General features: G+C 36.1%; 2 protein-coding genes across 4 annotated transcripts in view; one reads left to right on the top strand and one right to left on the bottom strand.

Annotated features, from left to right (window-relative positions):
• Positions 1-19,400, top strand: part of LOC136031174 (acetylcholine receptor subunit alpha-L1-like) — a 185,825-nt gene that overhangs the window by 4,486 nt on the left and 161,939 nt on the right. The window contains exon 1 of one of the 2 annotated variants that reach the window (XM_065710526.1): positions 12,995-13,030. The exons of the other annotated variant lie outside the window; for it this stretch is intronic. Within the exon in view, the coding sequence (XP_065566598.1) occupies positions 13,010-13,030 (21 nt within the window). The 5' untranslated portion in view covers positions 12,995-13,009. Of the gene's footprint in view, positions 1-12,994; positions 13,031-19,400 lie in introns of those variants that run through there. 2 annotated transcript variants of the gene reach the window in all.
• Positions 1-19,400, bottom strand: part of LOC136031173 (acetylcholine receptor subunit alpha-like 1) — an 83,672-nt gene that overhangs the window by 39,575 nt on the left and 24,697 nt on the right. For both annotated transcript variants that reach the window (XM_065710522.1, XM_065710523.1), the window contains 2 exons: positions 13,499-13,608; positions 11,063-11,243 (listed from right to left, as the gene is read on the bottom strand). In XM_065710522.1, coding sequence (XP_065566594.1) covers positions 11,063-11,243; positions 13,499-13,608 — 291 coding nt within the window. The remainder of the gene's footprint in view (positions 1-11,062; positions 11,244-13,498; positions 13,609-19,400) is intronic.

Raw genomic sequence — 19,400 nt, 5'->3', positions numbered from 1 at the left:
AATATACTAAAGATACTAAAATAATAATACACATAGTGCTTATAATGTGGTAAATGAGTTTCTTAAACATGGTGGTTATCATGTTAAAGATGAGTTAATGATGATTTAAAGATGAGAAAAAGGAGATACCTAGTAATTCTTATGAAAACTAATTAAACCTCTTTGTAAGAAAGGTGATCAGAGTGAACGTGGCAATTAGAGAGGCAATGACCCGGTTTCTTGAGGAAACAAAATACTTAATATGATAATACTCTTTAGAAATAAAGAGGCTGTTAATAAAGCTTTAAGAGAAGAACCGTGTGGTCTTAGGAAGGGGAAAGAATGTGTTTTCCAAATTGTCACTCTTTGGTTAATAATTAAGAAGTGTCTTAAAAAATCAAACGCCTTTAGTCCTCAGGCCCAAAGCTTAGATGTATGCATTTGATTTAGCTGATAGAAGAACCTTTGCAAAGGTCCTTTTATTGTATAATATACCAGATAAATACGTTTAAGTGATTAGTATTCCTTATGAGAATAACATTACTGCGGTTAAAGTAAAAAATTAGGTTAGTAGCTGGTTTGATATTAAATCAGGAGTTAACCAGGGTTGCTTTCTATCCCCATTTATACGGATCACTTTGATAGACTTTTTCCTAAGGAGCATAGCAAAGGCAATGGAAGAAGACAGAATCAAATGGGGAAGTAAAACACTCTTGGAGTTAGGTTACGCTGACGATTTCAGTGTCCTAGATGAAAATGTTAGCAAAATGAAAGGGCTTTTAGAGGTTTTGGAAGTTCAGGGCGTAAGAATAGGTTTAAAAATTAATGTTAAGAGGACTAAGTCGTTAAAGCTAGAGTTGTTGTGTAACGATAAGATGGGTCAAGTTGACAGCTTTACGTACCTCGGCAGTATTATTAGTAAAGATGGTGGGTCCCGAAAAGATATTAAAAGTAGAATAGTCAAGATTCAGGGTGTTTTTTCACAGTTGAAAAAAGTTTAGAAGAATACAAAGATAAGTCTACGAGCAAAGATTGGAATATTTGAAGCTACAGTTATGTCAGTGGTTAGTTAGGGCTCTGAAGCATGGGCATTTCAAAAAACCGAGGAGTATTTACTAGATGATTTTCAGAACAACGAATTGTTTTGCCAACGAATTGTTTTGGGTGCCCTAATGACTGAACGTAACTCAAACAGTAAGCTCTACGAAAAATTTGGTTCAATCCCACTTTCCAGGGCTTTAATGAGAGAAAGCTTGAGATCGCTAGGGCACGTTCTGTAGATGAAGGACGACAAATTTCTAAGGATTGTCCTTATCGCCCAACCGTCTAGGCCTAAACAAAAGGCAAGTCAACTCCGAATGGAACGGGAGGATGGCGTAAGGAAAAATTCAAGGGAAAGGGATTTTCCTGGTAGATATATTGGTAATAGATTGGAATAGAGGAAGAGGAGTGAGTGTAGCCGTGCTTCCCACAGCAAGCTTGGTACTGTGGCGAGTTGTTAGTAATAGTAATAATAATAGTGTTCTTCAAAAGTTGCTGCGATGTTCTATTAACAGCCAGCATGCACATAGTCTCTTTTGATTTAGTTTTAAAGTAGCATAGCTTTCCCTTATAGTTTCTACTTTATGTTCTGTTACAGTACTAAGAAATTGCACCTTGATATTTTGCCTACCTGATTAGTTTTGGCAGCCTGGATGCACTTTAACTATTTTGATTTTATTCATTAATAGTAGTAGTTGTATAAACAGAAGTAGCAAATGTGGTAGTAACATTTGTAGCTCTAGGAACTTCAGCTCAGTACCCCAAGGCGTTGCTGTGACATTTCTAATATACCTCTTTTATAACCCATACATACATAGTGTGTTTTGATTCAGTTTAACACCGCGCTCACCAGTCTGTGAACGTTTTACTGATATCCTTGGCAATAACAGTACTCTAAGTAATAGCAGGATTATTAGGAGAAATGTGAGTGATAGCAGTAGTAGTAGCATTAGTAGTAATACCATTAATAGTATTTGCATTTTGCTTTTTCTGTCTGGTTCAAAATCCACTACTTCTGCCCTGATAGTTTCAACTTATTACTTTAAGTTATTTCTGATGTTTTGTCGATACACCCTTTTGAAAACTTGCATGCACATAATGTGTTTTGATTTAGAACAATATCTAATAGACGTGAAAATTTCAACATTAAACTCTAAGCCGTTCTTAAGCTACTACCGATATGTCCTTTTTACAGCTTGCCCTTGGTAATAGGAGTAGAAGTAATGGTAGTAGTATGGAAAGGGTAAATTTTAGTTGGTTCACAACCACCCTCAACATGTGCTGAAAGTTTGAACTTAATGCTCTGCATGGTTCCTTGGATGTAGCTGCAATACCCTTCTTATAGACCTGTATTTATTTAATTTATTTCAATTATGTTCAAGATCCTCCTCAACATTCTCTTCAATATTATCCAACTTCCTCAATATTACTCATATTTTTGACAACCTGCATGAATATTAGGCAGCAAGGATGAATATAGTTTGTTTTAATAAAGTTTCAAATCCCCCTAAACATTCCCTGGAAGTTTCACCCTAATACCATAAGCCTCACTAGTAGCAGTAATCGTAGCAGCAAAAGCAGTGATAAAAGTATGCACATAGTTCCTTTTGGTTAGTTCAACGCTGCCTTGGTATACTCTGGAATTTCACCTTCAAGATTGAATCATAAAAACTTTGTTCATAAAAACCGTTCATAAAACATTGCTGGTGCACCCTTTTGACAATCTACTTGCTCATAGTGTTTCTCATTTAGTTCAACATCCCTTTAAATATTCTTTGAAAGCCCCACCTTAATACCCCTAGCTTCACTAGTAGCAATAGATATAGTATTAGCAGTTGGCTTACTATTAGTAGCAGTATGCACATAGGCACTTCCGTTTTTTCAGTAGCCTCCTCAAAACACTGTAAAAGTTTAATTTTAATACCCAAAGCAATTCCTAGGATATCCTCATCATCCCCTGAAAGTTCCAAATTAATGTTTTAAGACTTTCTTGCGTTACACCATTTTGACAATCTGCATACACAGAGTGTGTTTTCATTTTAATCCAGCACTTCCCTCAACGATCCAAGAAAGCTTCACCTGAATGCCCTTTGTCTTTTTAGACATTCAATGTTAAAGAATCCCCCCCCTTTTCCCGATATCAAAGCAATGGGTGGACTGTGTAGCTCACTGCCATTACCTAAAGGGCTGTGGGGATTGTCATTCCCAGAGGCGTAGTTATTTGACCTTTTTAACTATACTGAACACGAAGGGTCTGTCAAACTTTGAATTGGATATATTTGGGGCGAAAGGTACGTAGGAAGGGGGCTGATTGCCCTCCAACCACTCTGGCTCTTAATAAGGCCTCTAGAACTTTCGAGTTCCAGTCGAAAGAGCCCCTTCTGAAGTTTTTACGACAAATCCTTCCATACAGAATGCCTCGGGGGAAAACACATTCGTCCCGTTCGCTCTTTACTTAGGCAGCGCTATTGCGCTGCGTATATTAGACAGTACAATTATCATTTGTAGTAGAATGTACTCAACCATTACAGCCAATATTATTGGTTTTATGGAAATGCTATCTCATTTGTCTTCTGTCTGCGGATATTCAGTGGCTTCAAGCATTAGATGAAAACACCAATTTCTTAGCATTTATTTCTCAGAAAATTAGTCAAGTGACTAAACTGACCTACCTGATCTAGAGAGGTCAGAGAAATAGATAAATATTCAGAGAGATTTCCATTATGTTCGCTGTAAAAAATTGAAAAGAATAAAATAGTCCCCTCAGGCACTAATTAGTATTCCTTATGAAAAGGTTTTGAGGCTTCATTAATAAGGAAGAATCTTTAAGTTGATTTTTTAACATAACGCTTGATTTTTCAACAGGACTGTATTCGTTAATTTTTGAAAGATAAACTTGAGAATCATTTGGCAAAATATTTTGTAGAAACACAGCTGTCAAAGATGCACAAAATATCTGCCGACCGAGTTACTAAAAAAAAAAAAAAAAAAAAAAAAAAAAAAAAAAAAAAAAAAAAAAAAAAAAAAAAAAACCGAAAAAACCAGCTGAGTCCAAACTGCCACATTTTGATGATGCAGTCCAAAAATCTGCCAATTCCAATTTGCAGAGAGACTCAGAGCAAAAGCAAAGAAAGCAATGACAGGGTGTGAAAACAAGCTAAGGTTGGAGTCAGTACAAACACGAGCTAAGTTCTAGCTGATAACTGAATCGGAGCAAAAACAAACTGAGGCCTGAATGGATACAAAAACGAAGCTAAGTCGTACTAGGCGTAAAAACAAGCTAAAAACTAATTTAGAACGAATCAAATGTATTTACATATCCTGCCAGTGAATTCGAAGCTATATTAGAAACCTGAAATATTCGAAAAGTAAATTTTGGAGAATGAAAAAAATGGACCATAAAGTCAAGAAAAATAAAAATAAAACAAAGAAAAAGATAGTGAGATAGTAAGAACGGAATGGGAAGGGAACTGGTTGCCCTCCAACCACCTCTTAATATCCTTCTCAACATGTCCAGAAAGTTTAAACTGAATACCATCAGCTATTCTTGTGATACTGTGCACGTAGCCATCTTTGATACATATAGTATGTTTTGATTTATTTTAACATTCCCCTCAAAATTAGCTGATGTTTTGCCTTAATATCTTTAGCCTTTTCGATCCCACCTAGAATCAAACATCCCCCTTTCCCTCGTGATAAATGCTATAAGGACAAACTGCCTACTTTACAATCTTCGCCTTGGGGGCTATGAGGAGCAATGCATCCCTAGAGGCATGGTTAATATACCTTTTTAATTATTGAACAAAATGACTTTCTTAAAATCTTGATTAGTGATGAGAGAAAGGGGCATCTAAAAAGGGCAAGGAGACTGGTTGCCCCCCGGTAGCTCTTTCACATCCCTCTGAACATCCTCTGAGATTATCAATTTAACACCCTCAGCCGTTCCTTACATATTGAATATACGCCCTTCTGACAACAAATAAGCACACAGTATTTAATTGTGTTCGATATCCCCCCCCTCCGAAGCTTTTGGGGGCTATTTTATCCACATAAGCAGAGACACTTGAATTTTTGACTACTTGCATCCTTGTCCTGGAGCTATTGGGGGCATAAGTAGTAATGCGTACAAAGAAACCATGACAGCCTTACCCCAGTGTACTATTGAAATTGCTAACCCCTCGCATCTCCTCTATCTGTACTAGCAGAACACTCTGCCGGTGTACTATTGAAGTTTCTAACCCTTTGTAGCCCCTTCCATTGGTCCTGACGGCCAGTACCACCATGGGGCCTTTTATCTCAAGGAATGCTCTTATCTCAAATGCCAGACATAAGGGATTGGTAGTTCCAAATGGTTGGGGTACTGGCCACTTGTATGGTGGGAGTACTGGCCGTCAGGATCAATTGGGACCCCGTGGGGGTATTGGCCGTCAGGATAAATTGATTTCCAATGGGATATTGGCTGTCAGGACATATTGAAGGGACACTAGGGGTTAGCAACTCCAACATTACACTGGAATAGGGCTGTCATGGTGTTTGTGTAGACATTACTACTGGCAGAGCATCCCTGGAAGTATAGCTATTAGAACTTTAGATTAGTTTCAAAAAATGACAAATCCCAAAAGTTTGAGCAATGTTGAACAGAGGTAACCTGAAAAAAGGCAAGGAGGGGGAGGGCTGATCACTCTATTCTCTTTGCGGCATATCTGAGACATACTTTGAAAACTTCAATTTAATACCTTCAATCTTTCTTTAGATATTACTGATATCTTCTTTTTCATAATCAGCAACCACGTAAGGCGTTTTATTGTGTTCAACTTGCACCTCAACATTTCCCTCCTTATAACATTTAGTTACATTTTTTCAAGTGTCAACTTAATTCAGTAAACCTTTCTGGAGACCCAGGATCAAACATGTCCTCTTTTCTGATAGAAATCTATAATTTTCCAGAAGTCCAACAATGAGCAACCTGCATAACTTATAGCCTTTATCCAGGAGGCTGGGGGTATCAACCCTGGAGGGACAGTTATTTGACCCTCGAACTATTTTGAACAAAATTACTTTCTCAAAGTTTTGATCTCACTTTTGGGGGGAAAAGGCGTGGGGGGGGGGGGGTGAATACTCTTCGGCCGCTATTGAATTTTAATAAAGGTACTAAAACTTTCGATTTATAATCATATGAGCCTCCTCCAAAGCTTACACAATTATCCCTTTGAAACAACCTTATATGTTAATAATGGAGAGCTTGCGTAATTTACAACCCTTGCTCTGAATACTGGGGGGAGGGCTGAGCTTTGGAAGCATAGCGAATTGACCTTCCGATTGTTTTGAAAAAATGGATATCTTACAATTTTGATAAGATATTTTTGGGGGGAAATGGTGTGCGGAGGGGAAGGGGTTGCCCTTCAATCGCTCCAGACTCTTAAAAAGGAAACTAAAACTTTCAATTTCAAATCAATGAGCTCCCTCCCAAGTTTATATGACCACCTCATCCCGAAAACCTTTATATATTAACAATGTTCAACTTGCTTAACTAACATCCCTTGTTCCAGGGATCGCGGCTGCAGGGTCCATCCACAGAGACATAATTATTTCTCCTATGAAATATTTTAACAGTATGGCAATTTCAAAATTTTTATTGGATCTATTTGAGAAACAGGGCACGGGGGATGGGGACTGGTTGCTTTTCGATCACTTTTTATTCTTAAAAAGGGCACTAGAGCTTCCGGTTTCAAATTTGATGAGCCTTCTCCGAAGTTTATGCGACCACCCTTTCCATCATACTCTTATTTGTTAACAATGAACAACATACATATCTTACAACCCTTGCCCCGGAGGCCGTAAGGAATTTTTTCAACCCCAGAGGCATGGTTGTTTTTTGGACGAAGTGTCTATCTCAAATTGTGATTGAATACATTTGGGGAAGAAGGGATTTTAGGGGGGCTCTTCACCCTCCAAGACCACTTTAAATCATGAAAAAGCCACTAAAGCTTCTGATTTTCAATTCTAGTGACTTACATATCTTACAGTCCTTGCCCAAGGGGCTGGTAGGGGGGGGTCTCAAACCCGGAAGCATAGTTATTTGACCTTTGGACTACTTTGATAAGAATTACTACCTCAAAATCTTGATCGAAAGAATCTGGGGAAAAGAGGGCGTGGTGGTGGGGGGTTGGTTGCCCTCCGATCAATTTTGACTTTAAAAAGGGAACTTGAATTTAAGATTTCAAGTCGAATGAGCTTCTTCGAAAGTTCTTATGGCCATCCCTTCCATAAGAACTTTATATGTTAAAAATGGGCACCTTGCATAACTTACAACACTTTTCCCTGGCAGTGATTTTTTTTTTCAACCCTGGAAGCATAGGTATATGACCTTCAGACTATTCTAAACAAAAGAGTTATCTCAAAATTATAATCCTAATTATTTGAATAAAAGAGAAAGTGGGGATTTTGAATATTTGTCTCCGATTATTTTTGACTCATATAAAGGGCGCTAGAACTACGATTTCTAATCGAAAGAGCCACATCCGAAGTATATACAACCGCCCCTTCTATATGAAGTGTCGTTGGGAAAAAATAACAGATTATTAAAGATTAACGCCCTTGATATACCCGTCTCAACATTGGAAATAAGATTAGGCCTGATTCGCCCTAACTAAAAATCGTTGCAAAAACCCCAAAACCCCGAATCTTGGCTTGGACAGATATATATCGACGCAATAAACTTGAAGAAACTTACTATTCAGTTTAAAGTATAATTGGTGACTAAAAACATAAGGGCAAAAATAAAATCAGTCATCTTCTGAGTGGGTGTGCTCTTTTGACGAATCCCAGGGTCCATCATGTCTCGCAGAAAAATCATGGTTTTAGTTTTTAATAAACCGTTGAAAAACCCTGCAAAAAGACCTAATGAAGGTGTCCATCCACTGAATGATTCGCTTTCTGTCTGTTAATTCTTATACATTAATTAGCTAAAATAGTCATGGTTGAAACCTTGTAAAGAACAAACCACAGCCCATAGTAACCCAATGCTGATAAGACGCAAAAAAAAAAAAAAAAAAAAAAAATACCTGAAACTGGCTCAGTAATGGCAACCATTACTTCGGTTAGTCTTAAAAGAAAATTAAGTCTTAAAAGCATTGCGAAAACAAATCTATGGTGATTTCAAAAAAGCCTGGAACCCCTGAAAATTGCGTCAGATCAAAATGAAAGGTGCACCATTGGAACTAGCTTGGTCAAAAAATATCGTACAGCATAATCGCAGTCCTCCGCCTTTAACAACAAGAAAAATCACTTTGTTGCATTGATAGCGCTGATGTGTCTGATTTTTTGTGTGTGCCAGGGATAGTGGGTTAGCAGAACATGATTTAGAGATGTTTAATGACTCATTTAAAAGCTATTGCTCGTATTTATGTGTTCTTTATAAATTCCACCATCTGTAGGTGCGACATGGCAATAGAAATATCAATTTTGTTGCCATTTCTCAAGTTGGGAGGGGGGGTAGCTGGCTATCAGAACATCGTTGAGAGATGTTTAGTGGCTCATTTTGAAGTTGTTACTCATATCCACCTGATTTTTATTCAATTCTTACATATGTAAGTGCCATATAAACCTAAAAACTGCATTTTTGGTGTCATTTCTAAACTTTAAAAATTGGAAGTATGAAGCGGGTACAATTATAAGCAAAATTCCTAGAATACTTTGTTTCTATACCGTCAAAAGTATCTTTAATTGGTTTGCTTTTATTGTACCAAAACTCATATATTGTTTTGTGTTTTCAGTAAAGCACTAACTTCCTATAATCCTGCGAATATAGGAAAATATCATCATTTTGTTTAAGTGCATTAATTTTTTTGATGTATGTCCTCATATATTGTTATGATATTCCCAGCCCATTTAGGCTGCCAAGCAATTGTTTTTGTTCGTTTAAGTTTTAAACGAACAACCTCCTTCTTTACTTCCTTCTGAAAATCTCTGTTTTTTTTAGATTAATTAAATAAAAAAAACTAGTTTTTTTAAACTGAAAGTACGGAGCGACATTGAAACTTAAAACGAACAGAAATTACTCCGTGTATGAAAGGAGCTGCTCGCTTCTTAACACCCCGCTCTTTACGCTAAAGTTTGACTCTTTCTCTCAATTCTACTTTATTAAACAGTAAAACAATTTAGCGTAAAGAGCGGGGCGTTGAGAAGGGAACAGCCCCTTTCATACACGGAGTAATTTCCGTTCGTTTTAAGCTTTAATGTCGCTCCTTACTTTCAGTTAAAAAAACTAGTTTTTTTATATATTTAATTTCTGAACGTTTTGAATTAATGCATGTTTGATTTTGGCTCTGGAAAGGCAGAATAAATAGTTGAAATTACTAAAAATACTTTAGCATAAAGAGCGAGGTATTTAGGAGGAGAAGAACCCCTCATATGCGTAATAACCTCTGTTCGTTTTAATTTTTGATGCTACTCCTTACTTTCAATTGAAAAAAAAAAATTTTTCATGTTTATTTTTCATTGTTTTTTTTTTGTAGTAATGCTAGGAAATCCTGCGCCGTTTTCATTGAATTTCTCCTCCCCAATGACATATTCCTCCGAGGAAAGATCCTCCCACTTAGCCCTTCCACTCAACCCCCCCAGACCAAAAAAATCCCCTTGAAAACGTCTGTACACTTCCCAATAGCCATTGCTGTATGTAAACACTGGTCAAAGTTTGTAACTAGCAGCCCCTCCCCCGGGGACTCTAGGGGAGTAAGTCATCCCCAGAGACATAGTTATTGTGGTTTTCGACTATGTTGAACAAAATGGCTATTTCAAAATTTTGATCCGTTGACTCTGAGAGAAAATTTGCGTGGGAGGGGGCCTAGATGCCCTCCAATTTTTGGTCACTTAAAAGGCACTAGAACTTTTCATTTCAGTTAGAATAAGCCTCTTTGCGACATTCTAGGACCACAGAGTCGATACGATGATCCCTGGAAAAAAAAGCACGCACCCGTGATCTGTCTTCTGGTAATAAATATGAAATTCCACATTTTTGTAGATAGGAGTTTGAAATTTTTGCAACAGGGTTCTTTGATACGCTGAATGCTATGGTGTGATTTTCATTAAGATTGTGTGTCATTAAGATTCTATGACTTTTAGGGGGTGTTTTACCCTATTTTCCAAAATAAGGCAAATTTTCTCAGGCTCTTAACTTTTGATGAACTTGATGAAACTTATGTATTTAAAATCAGCATAAAAATCCGATTCTTTTGATGTATCTTTTAGTATCAAAATTCCATTTTTTAGAGTTTCGTTTACAATTGAGCCGGGTCGCTCCTTACTACAGTTCGTTACCACGAACTGTTTGATTACCACGAACTATTTTACCATAAAAGAAGTGAAAAGGTTCTCGCATAAAAAGGGAAAAGGAATTAATCAGTTTAAAGGAAGATGATGAATAGCGGAAAAGAAATTTATCTCGTTATAAGGGCCAGGGACCTAACAAAAAGTACGGATTCTTAGAATATTTCTACATTGTTTAGCTACTTAGAAGACTTTTCGAGATAATTTGTTCGAGTTGTTGCTTGCACCAAATACACCTTTTACAGTTTAAGCCTCTTTTTCCGTCAATTTTAGAGAGGTAGCTTTGTTTACTTTTGTAAGGCTCTCACCAGAAATAAAATTTGGAATTTTGATAGGAATATATTAGTTTAGATTTTCTTTCTGTTGTAGACACTGATACACTTTGAGCAATAAAGTCGAATTGATTAGAAAACTAAAAAGGCCTCCATTTGTAGCAATTTTCGGTTGAATCTGGAGTCATTTTAGGTAGATTTTTCTATAGTGTTCTACAGTTTTAAGAAAGCCCTACCTGTCTAAATGCACACCCCACTGAAGACGGACATACAGAATTCTAAATTATTCTGAGCTTTTGCCCTTTCTCATTAAAATAACCAAAAAAGATTGGCCCCTCCGAAAAAATAATCTATCCGTACCTACATATGAAATTTATCTCTGTGTACATGGCTGTACAAACATGGAAATTACTCCAAATTTTAAATTAGAGGTATGATCTTACCGTACTCTTATCAAAAGTCCAAGACCCAAATTTCATCATACAGGTTTGCTGGTCAAAAGGAAAGTATTCAACATCTATTTCACAGAAGGACTTGTATATCGCTGGTGGTTTCCACATAACAGTTCCATCGTATCGGACCAAAGCTTTTGTCATTATTGTTATTTCACAGTTTCCTTCCGCACTAGATAACATCAAACAAAAGTTACACAATGCAAATAAAGAGAGCAAAAATGAGACATAAGAATGGGAATGATATCTGGAGCAAACTATTTAGATGGAGTGCTTTTTAAGTACCTGTTTGTTAGCAGTCAAAGAAATGAAACTGCTTCAAGGGGCAAAGAAAGCACTTGAAGATTTAATAATGAGTTTTTTTTTTTTTTTTTTTTTTTTTTTTTTTTTTTTTTTTTTTTTTTTTTTTTGCAACGGAAATAACCGATACAAAGTCAGTCTACAGCAGTTCTAAAGACTTTTTAGAAGAGACGTCAGAGTAAAATAATTTAAAGAAGACAAAAATATAAAGGAGTCTGTAAATTTATTTATATTTTCTTCTTTTCTATCTACCCAGTTATTTTTCAGGAAATATTTTCTAGTGTATGCGCTTCCGAATTAATTTAAAATGATTTATTTTGCATTGTTTTAGACAAAAGAAAACGTGAAGAAAGAGAAAAATATACCTTGTGTTTGTTTATGCCTGCGACCACTGAACGAAAGTGATGAAATTTGAAATGTAATAAAAGAAACTAAAATATCTCTAGAACAATAAGTTTTACCAATAAGTCTCGAGTCAGTAATTCTTTAAACTTATTGTTTCAGAGTGAGCAAGCAATAGCGCGGCAAATAAGCAATGTGGGTTTGTTCCCCCGTTCCCCCTTCGAGAATACTGGATTTCCATGTCTTTTTCTTTTATTTTTCCTGAAATTTGAATGCCGAAGATGATGGTAATTCTTTTTCTTCGGATGATGGAAATCTTTGTTATTTCGATGGTCATCAGGGTACTGGTGTTGATGGCAATGATAGTAAATAACTTCTTACGCTAAATTGCCTCTCCACTGACATGCAAAACAAAAACATAGAAATTTATAAAAGTGGAAAATTTTTTTTAGTTAAGACACTTGATATATTTGTTAACTGTAAATGGGCAGTTTCTTTTTTTTTATATAGTAAGGGTTTTTAGTTTTTTACACATTTTTTTGAACCTTTCTGCTATTTACTCTCTTCTCTCTCTCTCTCTCTCTCTCTCTCTCTCTCTCTCTCTCTCTCTCTCTCTCTCTCTCTCTCTCTCTCTCTCTCTCTCTCTCTCTCACTTCTCATGACTGTAGGTAATGCTGTATAACCGTAAGTGAAATTGCATAATACGTTCTCTATAATTGCGGTTTTTTGTGAAAAAATGCTTCACTGTCCGGCAGATTTGTTCCTAAAAATATCATGCTATGTAATGCCTTTCTAATAGCTTTAAACTGATTGCCTAACTCAGAAGCTTCCCTTGACAGCACTTTGGCAAAAGCTAGGCCGACATTTTTGTTTTGCAGTATTGTTTTGCGAGTATTAGCACTTCTCTGTTTCAAGATTCCTTTTGCTACTAAAATAGGGCGCAAAAGATGTTGAGTTCCATTCTAACGTGCTTTTATCCTAATTTGTGTCTCATTCTGTTATTTTATGTCTACCAGTTTCATTATAACCCCCTTAAAAACGAAAAGTAAATAAAAACACATTTGTGACCATTTTTCGATGGAATGTGCAGAAATTCGTGTTTTGCATTTAGAAAATTGACATCTCTAACATTAGGTATTGAATATTCAGCAACCGATGATATATTTTCTTTTAAATAATTTGTGTTGCTTTTTGGGGGTGTCCCCTTTTGTCAATTTGGTCAAAAATCAAATCCTGTTTATGGTCTGTTTATAATGTCAAAGCTTTGTTTTTCTTAGATTCCTGTATACCATTGGCATGGACCTTATTTACTTAAAGGTAACTATCATGAACTCTTCGATAACAAAACTGTTGTCAACAATGATACAAATAAAAATAAACAAAAAAGGAGCAAAACTTTTAAATGGTAAATAGTTATGTTTGAACTTAGTATCAATGAGCTTATGAATAAAGTCAAACTCAGTACGAACATGAATTCATCTTCAAAATATTTATTTCATTTCAATTATAACTCGAATTGCAATGTGTCTAAGAACTTATTTATTTTTTTAATCCTAAATTTAATGATGAACTTCATTTTGTGAAAAGCTTTATCAAGTAAAATAACCAAAAAGTTAAGCTCCAGGCCTTGACAAATTAGTCCCACTACACAAACTCGATTAAAAGTAACCAGAAGTAAGTCCCTTTTTGAAAATATCGGTTTCTGCCCTTTAGGGGCAGGACACTCACCCCTCTCAATAATAACAAGAAAGAAAAATAACAAGAAAAACAGAAAAAAATACATACTTATTATATAAGACAATATCTGGAAGCCAAATAGCATCAGAAGGCACGTGTAAATATTTCACCCCACCATAGTCCTCTGGATCCCACTTGAGTTTGTAATCTACCCATTCCTGAGAAAGAAAAGAAAGAGAAAAGTTCAAGTTGTCAACATTGAAGGCTTTTATCAAGCTCTTAAGTTCTTCATTATCAAAAGATGGATAGTTCCCAGAAATAACATAATAAAAAAGGCTATATTTACGCAGATTGGCAACAAAATATTCGGAACTTCTATTCTGCTTTACATGGTTTGCAATTTAAGATTTTCAAAGATACAGTTCACTTATTTGAAAAGTTTAATTATCATCGTGAGTCTAGCTTTGGCTCTGTTTGGTTGCATACTATAAAGTTCGTAAATTGTAAAAGCAGTACAGTAGTTGCCTATGGAGCCCAAAAGGATTATTACGAGTATGTAAATTAGCTCAAACCTTCTGAATCACGTATATGGAGTAAGTTAATTGGCATATTGAAACACTACTGTCATTTTGTGTAAATCCAAATTATTTTTTCAAGTGTTCAATTTTTAGTCACCTACAGTAAACCCATTTGTATTTACTTGAGAGCTGAGACTCGCATTGTCTCTTTGGAATGAAATAATTACGAATGAGAAATCGCACGTAAATAGTGTCAAAGAGCAAAACAAAATCACTGACGGTATTTTTCTTTAACAACTATTTATGCAAGAACTTGTTCTGAATGCCATTCTGAACCATCTCCCGGTTTACGTGATTGGTGTTTTAAATGTAAGCTCATTACTTCTATAAAATAAAATTATTTATGTCACTAATGATCAAACTGGTCAAAACGCTACAATCGAAGAAGAAAAAATACATTAACAAAATCAAGTGAACGTCAACACGTTCCAGTTTGTTCACTGGTCACAGTATTGCCTGTACCAGCAAATGACTATGTGAAATTCTAATGAGGATTTGGTATATAATATGCAGTCTATCTAGATTTGAACTAAAGTTTTCTTGACTTCTAAGAAATACAAGTTTTGAAAAGAAGAAGCAGGCACCAAATATCATAAAATAGATCTTGATGAAACGAAACATGGGTTTCTTCTTCAGCTCCAAAACAGATACGATACAATATCCCCCGACTTGCAAGGTCAAAAACAATGAGGCTGTAGTTTAACACAACACCCCACCATAGGTTCATCTGGTATGCTTGGATAGTCTTACCCATTCAGGCAGAGCGGGATTTCAAAGATAATCCCTGCTGATGATTGGCAAGATTCCACGGAGTAGCTGCTAAGAAACAGAAAAGGGAACACAAAAGCAATTGCACCCAAAAAGTATAGTGATGGAAAAACACACTTTGGTGAGCTTCTGAGTCCCTTCGCGACTGACTTTTAGTTGTGAGAAAACTACCATCCTCGAATTTAAAAGAGCTCTGTAAATTAAACACGACAGATCAGCGCCATGTAAAATCTCAAACGGCAAAAATCCAATAATGAGTATGGTCGTTTTAGATTCACAGACCTTTCCCCCACACTTGATTAGAAACCCACTGCGACAACTACTCACAAAAATTTAGAAGGCCAAGATGTACAGAGAGACTGAAAAAACTTCGTCATATTCAGTTCATAGGCGAGGCAATAGGTTTAATGTAGCCACTTTGTATGATAGAAACCATCGTTGAAACTTTGGAGGGGGCTCTGGCTATTGAAAATGGAAAGTCAAAGTGTCTCTTTAAAGAGTGAAGAGTGATTGAAGAACAACCAGCCCTTCCTCTCATACCTCTTTTTGCTGTCCTTCTCTCACACACATCCGACCAAAATTTTGAAATAGCCATTAAGTTCAGCAAAATTGAGCAGCCATTAACTTTGCCTCTTGGTATGACAAAAACCCCCTCAGGCTTTGGGGTAAGTGGTTAAGGTTAATAATTTGTCCGTAATTGACATAGAGTATTTGTTGCTGGGAAAGTGAATCCCAGTAACAGATACTAGCATGGTTGATCTTGGGTCTCCAAACAGCCTACTAGTATTAAGGTGAAGCTTTCAAGGAATGCTGAGGAGAATGTTCAACTAATTCAAAAGCCACTAAGTACCAGCAAGTTGTCAAAATGGTGTATCAGTTCAAACTATGACGGTATGTTAAGGAGGATAGTGAACCAACCAGAAAACACCATATGCCTTACTATTACTGTTGCTACTACTACTGCTGCTGCTACTCCTACTATCTATAAGGCAAAGAGTATTAAGATGAAACTGTCAGAGAATGCTGAGGGGGTGTTGAACTAAATCAAAATATACTATTAGCACTCGTTTTGTCAAAAGGGCGTAACAGTAATATAACAAGAATGGCTAAGAGTACTAAGTTAAAACTTTCAGGGTATGTTAAGGGGGATGAACCAAAGGCACGGTTTATATACTCCTATTACTAGTACTACAACTGCTACTGTTACTACAAAACTAAAACTACAAATACTACTCGTACTGCTACTAATACTACAAATACTACTCGTACTGCTACTGCTACTGCTATTAATGTTACTGTTACTACTGCCACTACTACTACTATTACTACTGTTATTACTAATGTTACTACTACTACTACTACTACTACTGCCACTATTACTACTGCTAATACTAGTAGTATTACCACGACCACTACTACTAGTAAGGCCGAGTATATTAAGGTAAAACTTTAAAGAATAATTGTGGGTGATGTTGAACTAAATTAAAACGTACTATGTGCATGCAGGTAGTCAAAAGAGCATGTCAACACTATCTCCAAAACAACTTTGATCCTTAATTTGAAGCTTTCAGAGTATTTTGAGGGGATGTTGAATTAACCAAAAGTCACTATAGGCATAATATTATTGCTGCCACTGCTACCGCAGCTACCACAATTACTACTGCTGCTGCAAACGCTGGGGTTTTAAAGGTCAAAATTTAGAGGAATTTTAAGGAGAATATGGAATTATATCGAAACACAAAATTTCCACGCAAAGTGTCATAAAGGAGTATTGACAGTATGAAAGGAACATCTTAGGGTGCCTAATTGTAACTTGCATGATATTTTGAGCGGGATATTTTAACTACTATTAACTAATTCTAAAGTTGAGAGTACTAAGATGAAACTTACTGGGAATGTCGAGAGGGGCGTTGAACCAAATCAAAAGAGACTTTAATTACCAAGCTTTGGAATTTTCAAGCTTTCGAACAAACTTATGAATGATATTAAGAATATTGGTAGTTCCAACCAGTTTAAATCTGATTTACGTGCGGAGTTGCTCGGTGGGTATGCTTTCGAAATAGATTAACTATATTTTCAGTAGGTTATTTTTCTGTATTTTCCCATATCTTTTATGTGTTGTTTTGGGGTTTTATAGTGTGGTGTTTTTTATTTATTTCTTTTTTTGTTTCGGTAAATGGTCTCATGCTCCATATTCTTTTTCTTCGCAAGCTCCACTTTTATTATGCCATTATATAAAAAATAATTATTTTCAAATAAAGAATAAAAATCAGTTACAAGCAAACAAATAAACAGACAATAACAAGTAAATACAAAAGAAGGGTGAGAATGACGATTGTAATATACAAACGAAAATAAACAAACACAATAAATGAATCATAGAGACAGAATCAACTAAATCAAAATAAAGTAATCAGGTAAAATAATCAGGTAACTTTTAATATGTTGTAAGGATGTTTTTTAAAAGAAGAGAAGCACTCGACATTTTTTAAAGTTTCGGGAAAGAAACCCCAAAGTCTGATTGAAGCGAAAATCGGGGATTGGCGAGGAAACTGGTGTTGCAGTGGGGTTGGAGAAATTGATTTGATTTGAAATCAATCAATTGCTTGATTTATTGACTGCCTCAGTGGATTTACTGAGTGATATGAACAAATACAAATAAATGTACATTGTCAGTAAAATATAAATATGCTGATATTTATTCCGTTAAATGTTAATAATATTTGATTTTTAAAGTAAAAGTGAAAACAATAAAAAAAATTCAATAAAGTACAAATTACGTTCTAGCCTTGGGAAGGTATAATGGTTTTAAGCCCTACTCATGTTAATATCTGCTCGTTTTGAGTTTGAATCGGTTATTTATTGTAGTTTCTGTTCGTTTCGGGGTTCATTTTTGATGTTGATTTATCGGAGTTTTACGCTTTGTAGATTGTTTGATTTTCTTTTGCTTGTTTTTGGTTTAATTGAACTCTTTACTTTTATTTGAAAAACTTTTTTTATGCAAAGAGTTTTTTAAACTAATTGCTGTTGGTTTTATGTTGACATGGTCATTTCAGGGAAAAAGAAAATAATGGTTTAAATATTTTCAGTTTCTATGGCAATAGCTCTAGAGATATAGTTACAAGACCGTTGAGTTATGCTGAAAAAATGGCTGTCTTAAGTTTTGACTGGAAGTGATAGGAAAATTCTAAGCTAAAGAGGAGGGCTGATTGCCCGTCAATTTCTTTTCACTTTTCAAAAGGGTACTAGAACTTTATTACCTCCTTTAAAATATCAATGATATTATTTTCTATGACAGAGCAGTGCTGCCTATTATATTGCTTATATGCCCCTCTAATACTTGCATGCATATGGTTTTTTATGGTACTTGGTATTAACCAAGTGACATATAGCGATCGCAAATTTTGTCGGTCTGTCTGTCCCGGTTTTGCTACTTTAGGCACTTCTAGGTAAGCTAGGACGATGAGCTTTGGTAGGCGTATCAGGCACCGGACCAGATTAATTAAAAAATAGTCGTTTATGCGATTTGACCATCTGGGAGGGTTTGGGGGGATCGGTTAATTCGGTAAAAACAGAAAAAATTAAATATTTTTAACTTACGAACGGGTGATGTGGGATCTTAATGAAATTTGACTTTTGGAAGGATATCGTGTCTCAGAGCTCTTATTTTAGATCCCGAGTAGATCCAGTAACGTTGAGGGGAGTTGGGGGGACCTAAAATCTTGGAAAACGCTTAGAATGGAGGGATCGGGATGAAACTTGGTGGAAAAATAAGCTGAGGTCCTAGATACGTGATTTATATAACCGGAATAGATCTGCTCTGTTTGAGGGAATCGGGGGGGGGGGGGGGGTAATTATGAAAATTAGAAAAAATGAGGTATTTTTAACTTACGAAGGAGTGATCGGATCTTAATGAAATTTAAAGTTTGGAAGAATATCATGTCTCAGAGCTCTTATTTTAAATCCCGACTGGATCCGGTGACATTGGGGGGAATTGAGGGGGGAACCTAAAATCTCGGAAAACGCTTAAAGTTGAGGGATCGGGATTAAACTTGGTGGGAAAAACAAGCACAAGTCCTAGACACGTGATTGACATAACCGGAACAGATCCGCTCTCTTTGGGGGAGTTGGGGGGGGAGGGTTAATTCTGAAAAAATAAAAAAATGAGGTGTTTTTAACTTACGAAGGACTGATAGGATCTTAATTAAATTTGATTTTTGGAAGGATATCGCGTCTCAGAGCTCTTATTTTAAATCCCGACTTGATCCGGTGACATTTGGGGGGAATTGAGGGGGAACTTAAAATCTCGGAAAACGCTTAGAGGTGAGAGATTGGGATAAAACATGGTGGGAAAAATAAGCACAAGTCCTAGATACGTGATTTATATAACCGGAATAGATCTGCTCTGTTTGGGGGAGTCTGGGGGGGGGGGGTAATTCTGACAATTAGAAAAAATGAGGTATTTTTAACTTACGAAGGAGTGATCGGATCTTAATGAAATTTAAAGTTTGGAAGAATATCGCGTCTCAGAGCTCTTATTTTAAATCCCGACTTGATCCGGTGACACTTGGGAGGAATTGAGGGGGGAACTTAAAATCTTGGAAAACGCTGAGAGTTGAGAGATCGGGATAAAACCTGGTGGGAAAAATAAACACAAGTCCTAG

The sequence above is a fragment of the Artemia franciscana genome, chromosome 9 (assembly GCF_032884065.1).
Source record: "Artemia franciscana chromosome 9, ASM3288406v1, whole genome shotgun sequence".
NCBI lineage: Eukaryota > Metazoa > Arthropoda > Branchiopoda > Anostraca > Artemiidae > Artemia > Artemia franciscana.
Note: the sequence above shows the minus strand (reverse complement) of the source record. Positions and strands in the feature narration are given on the sequence as shown.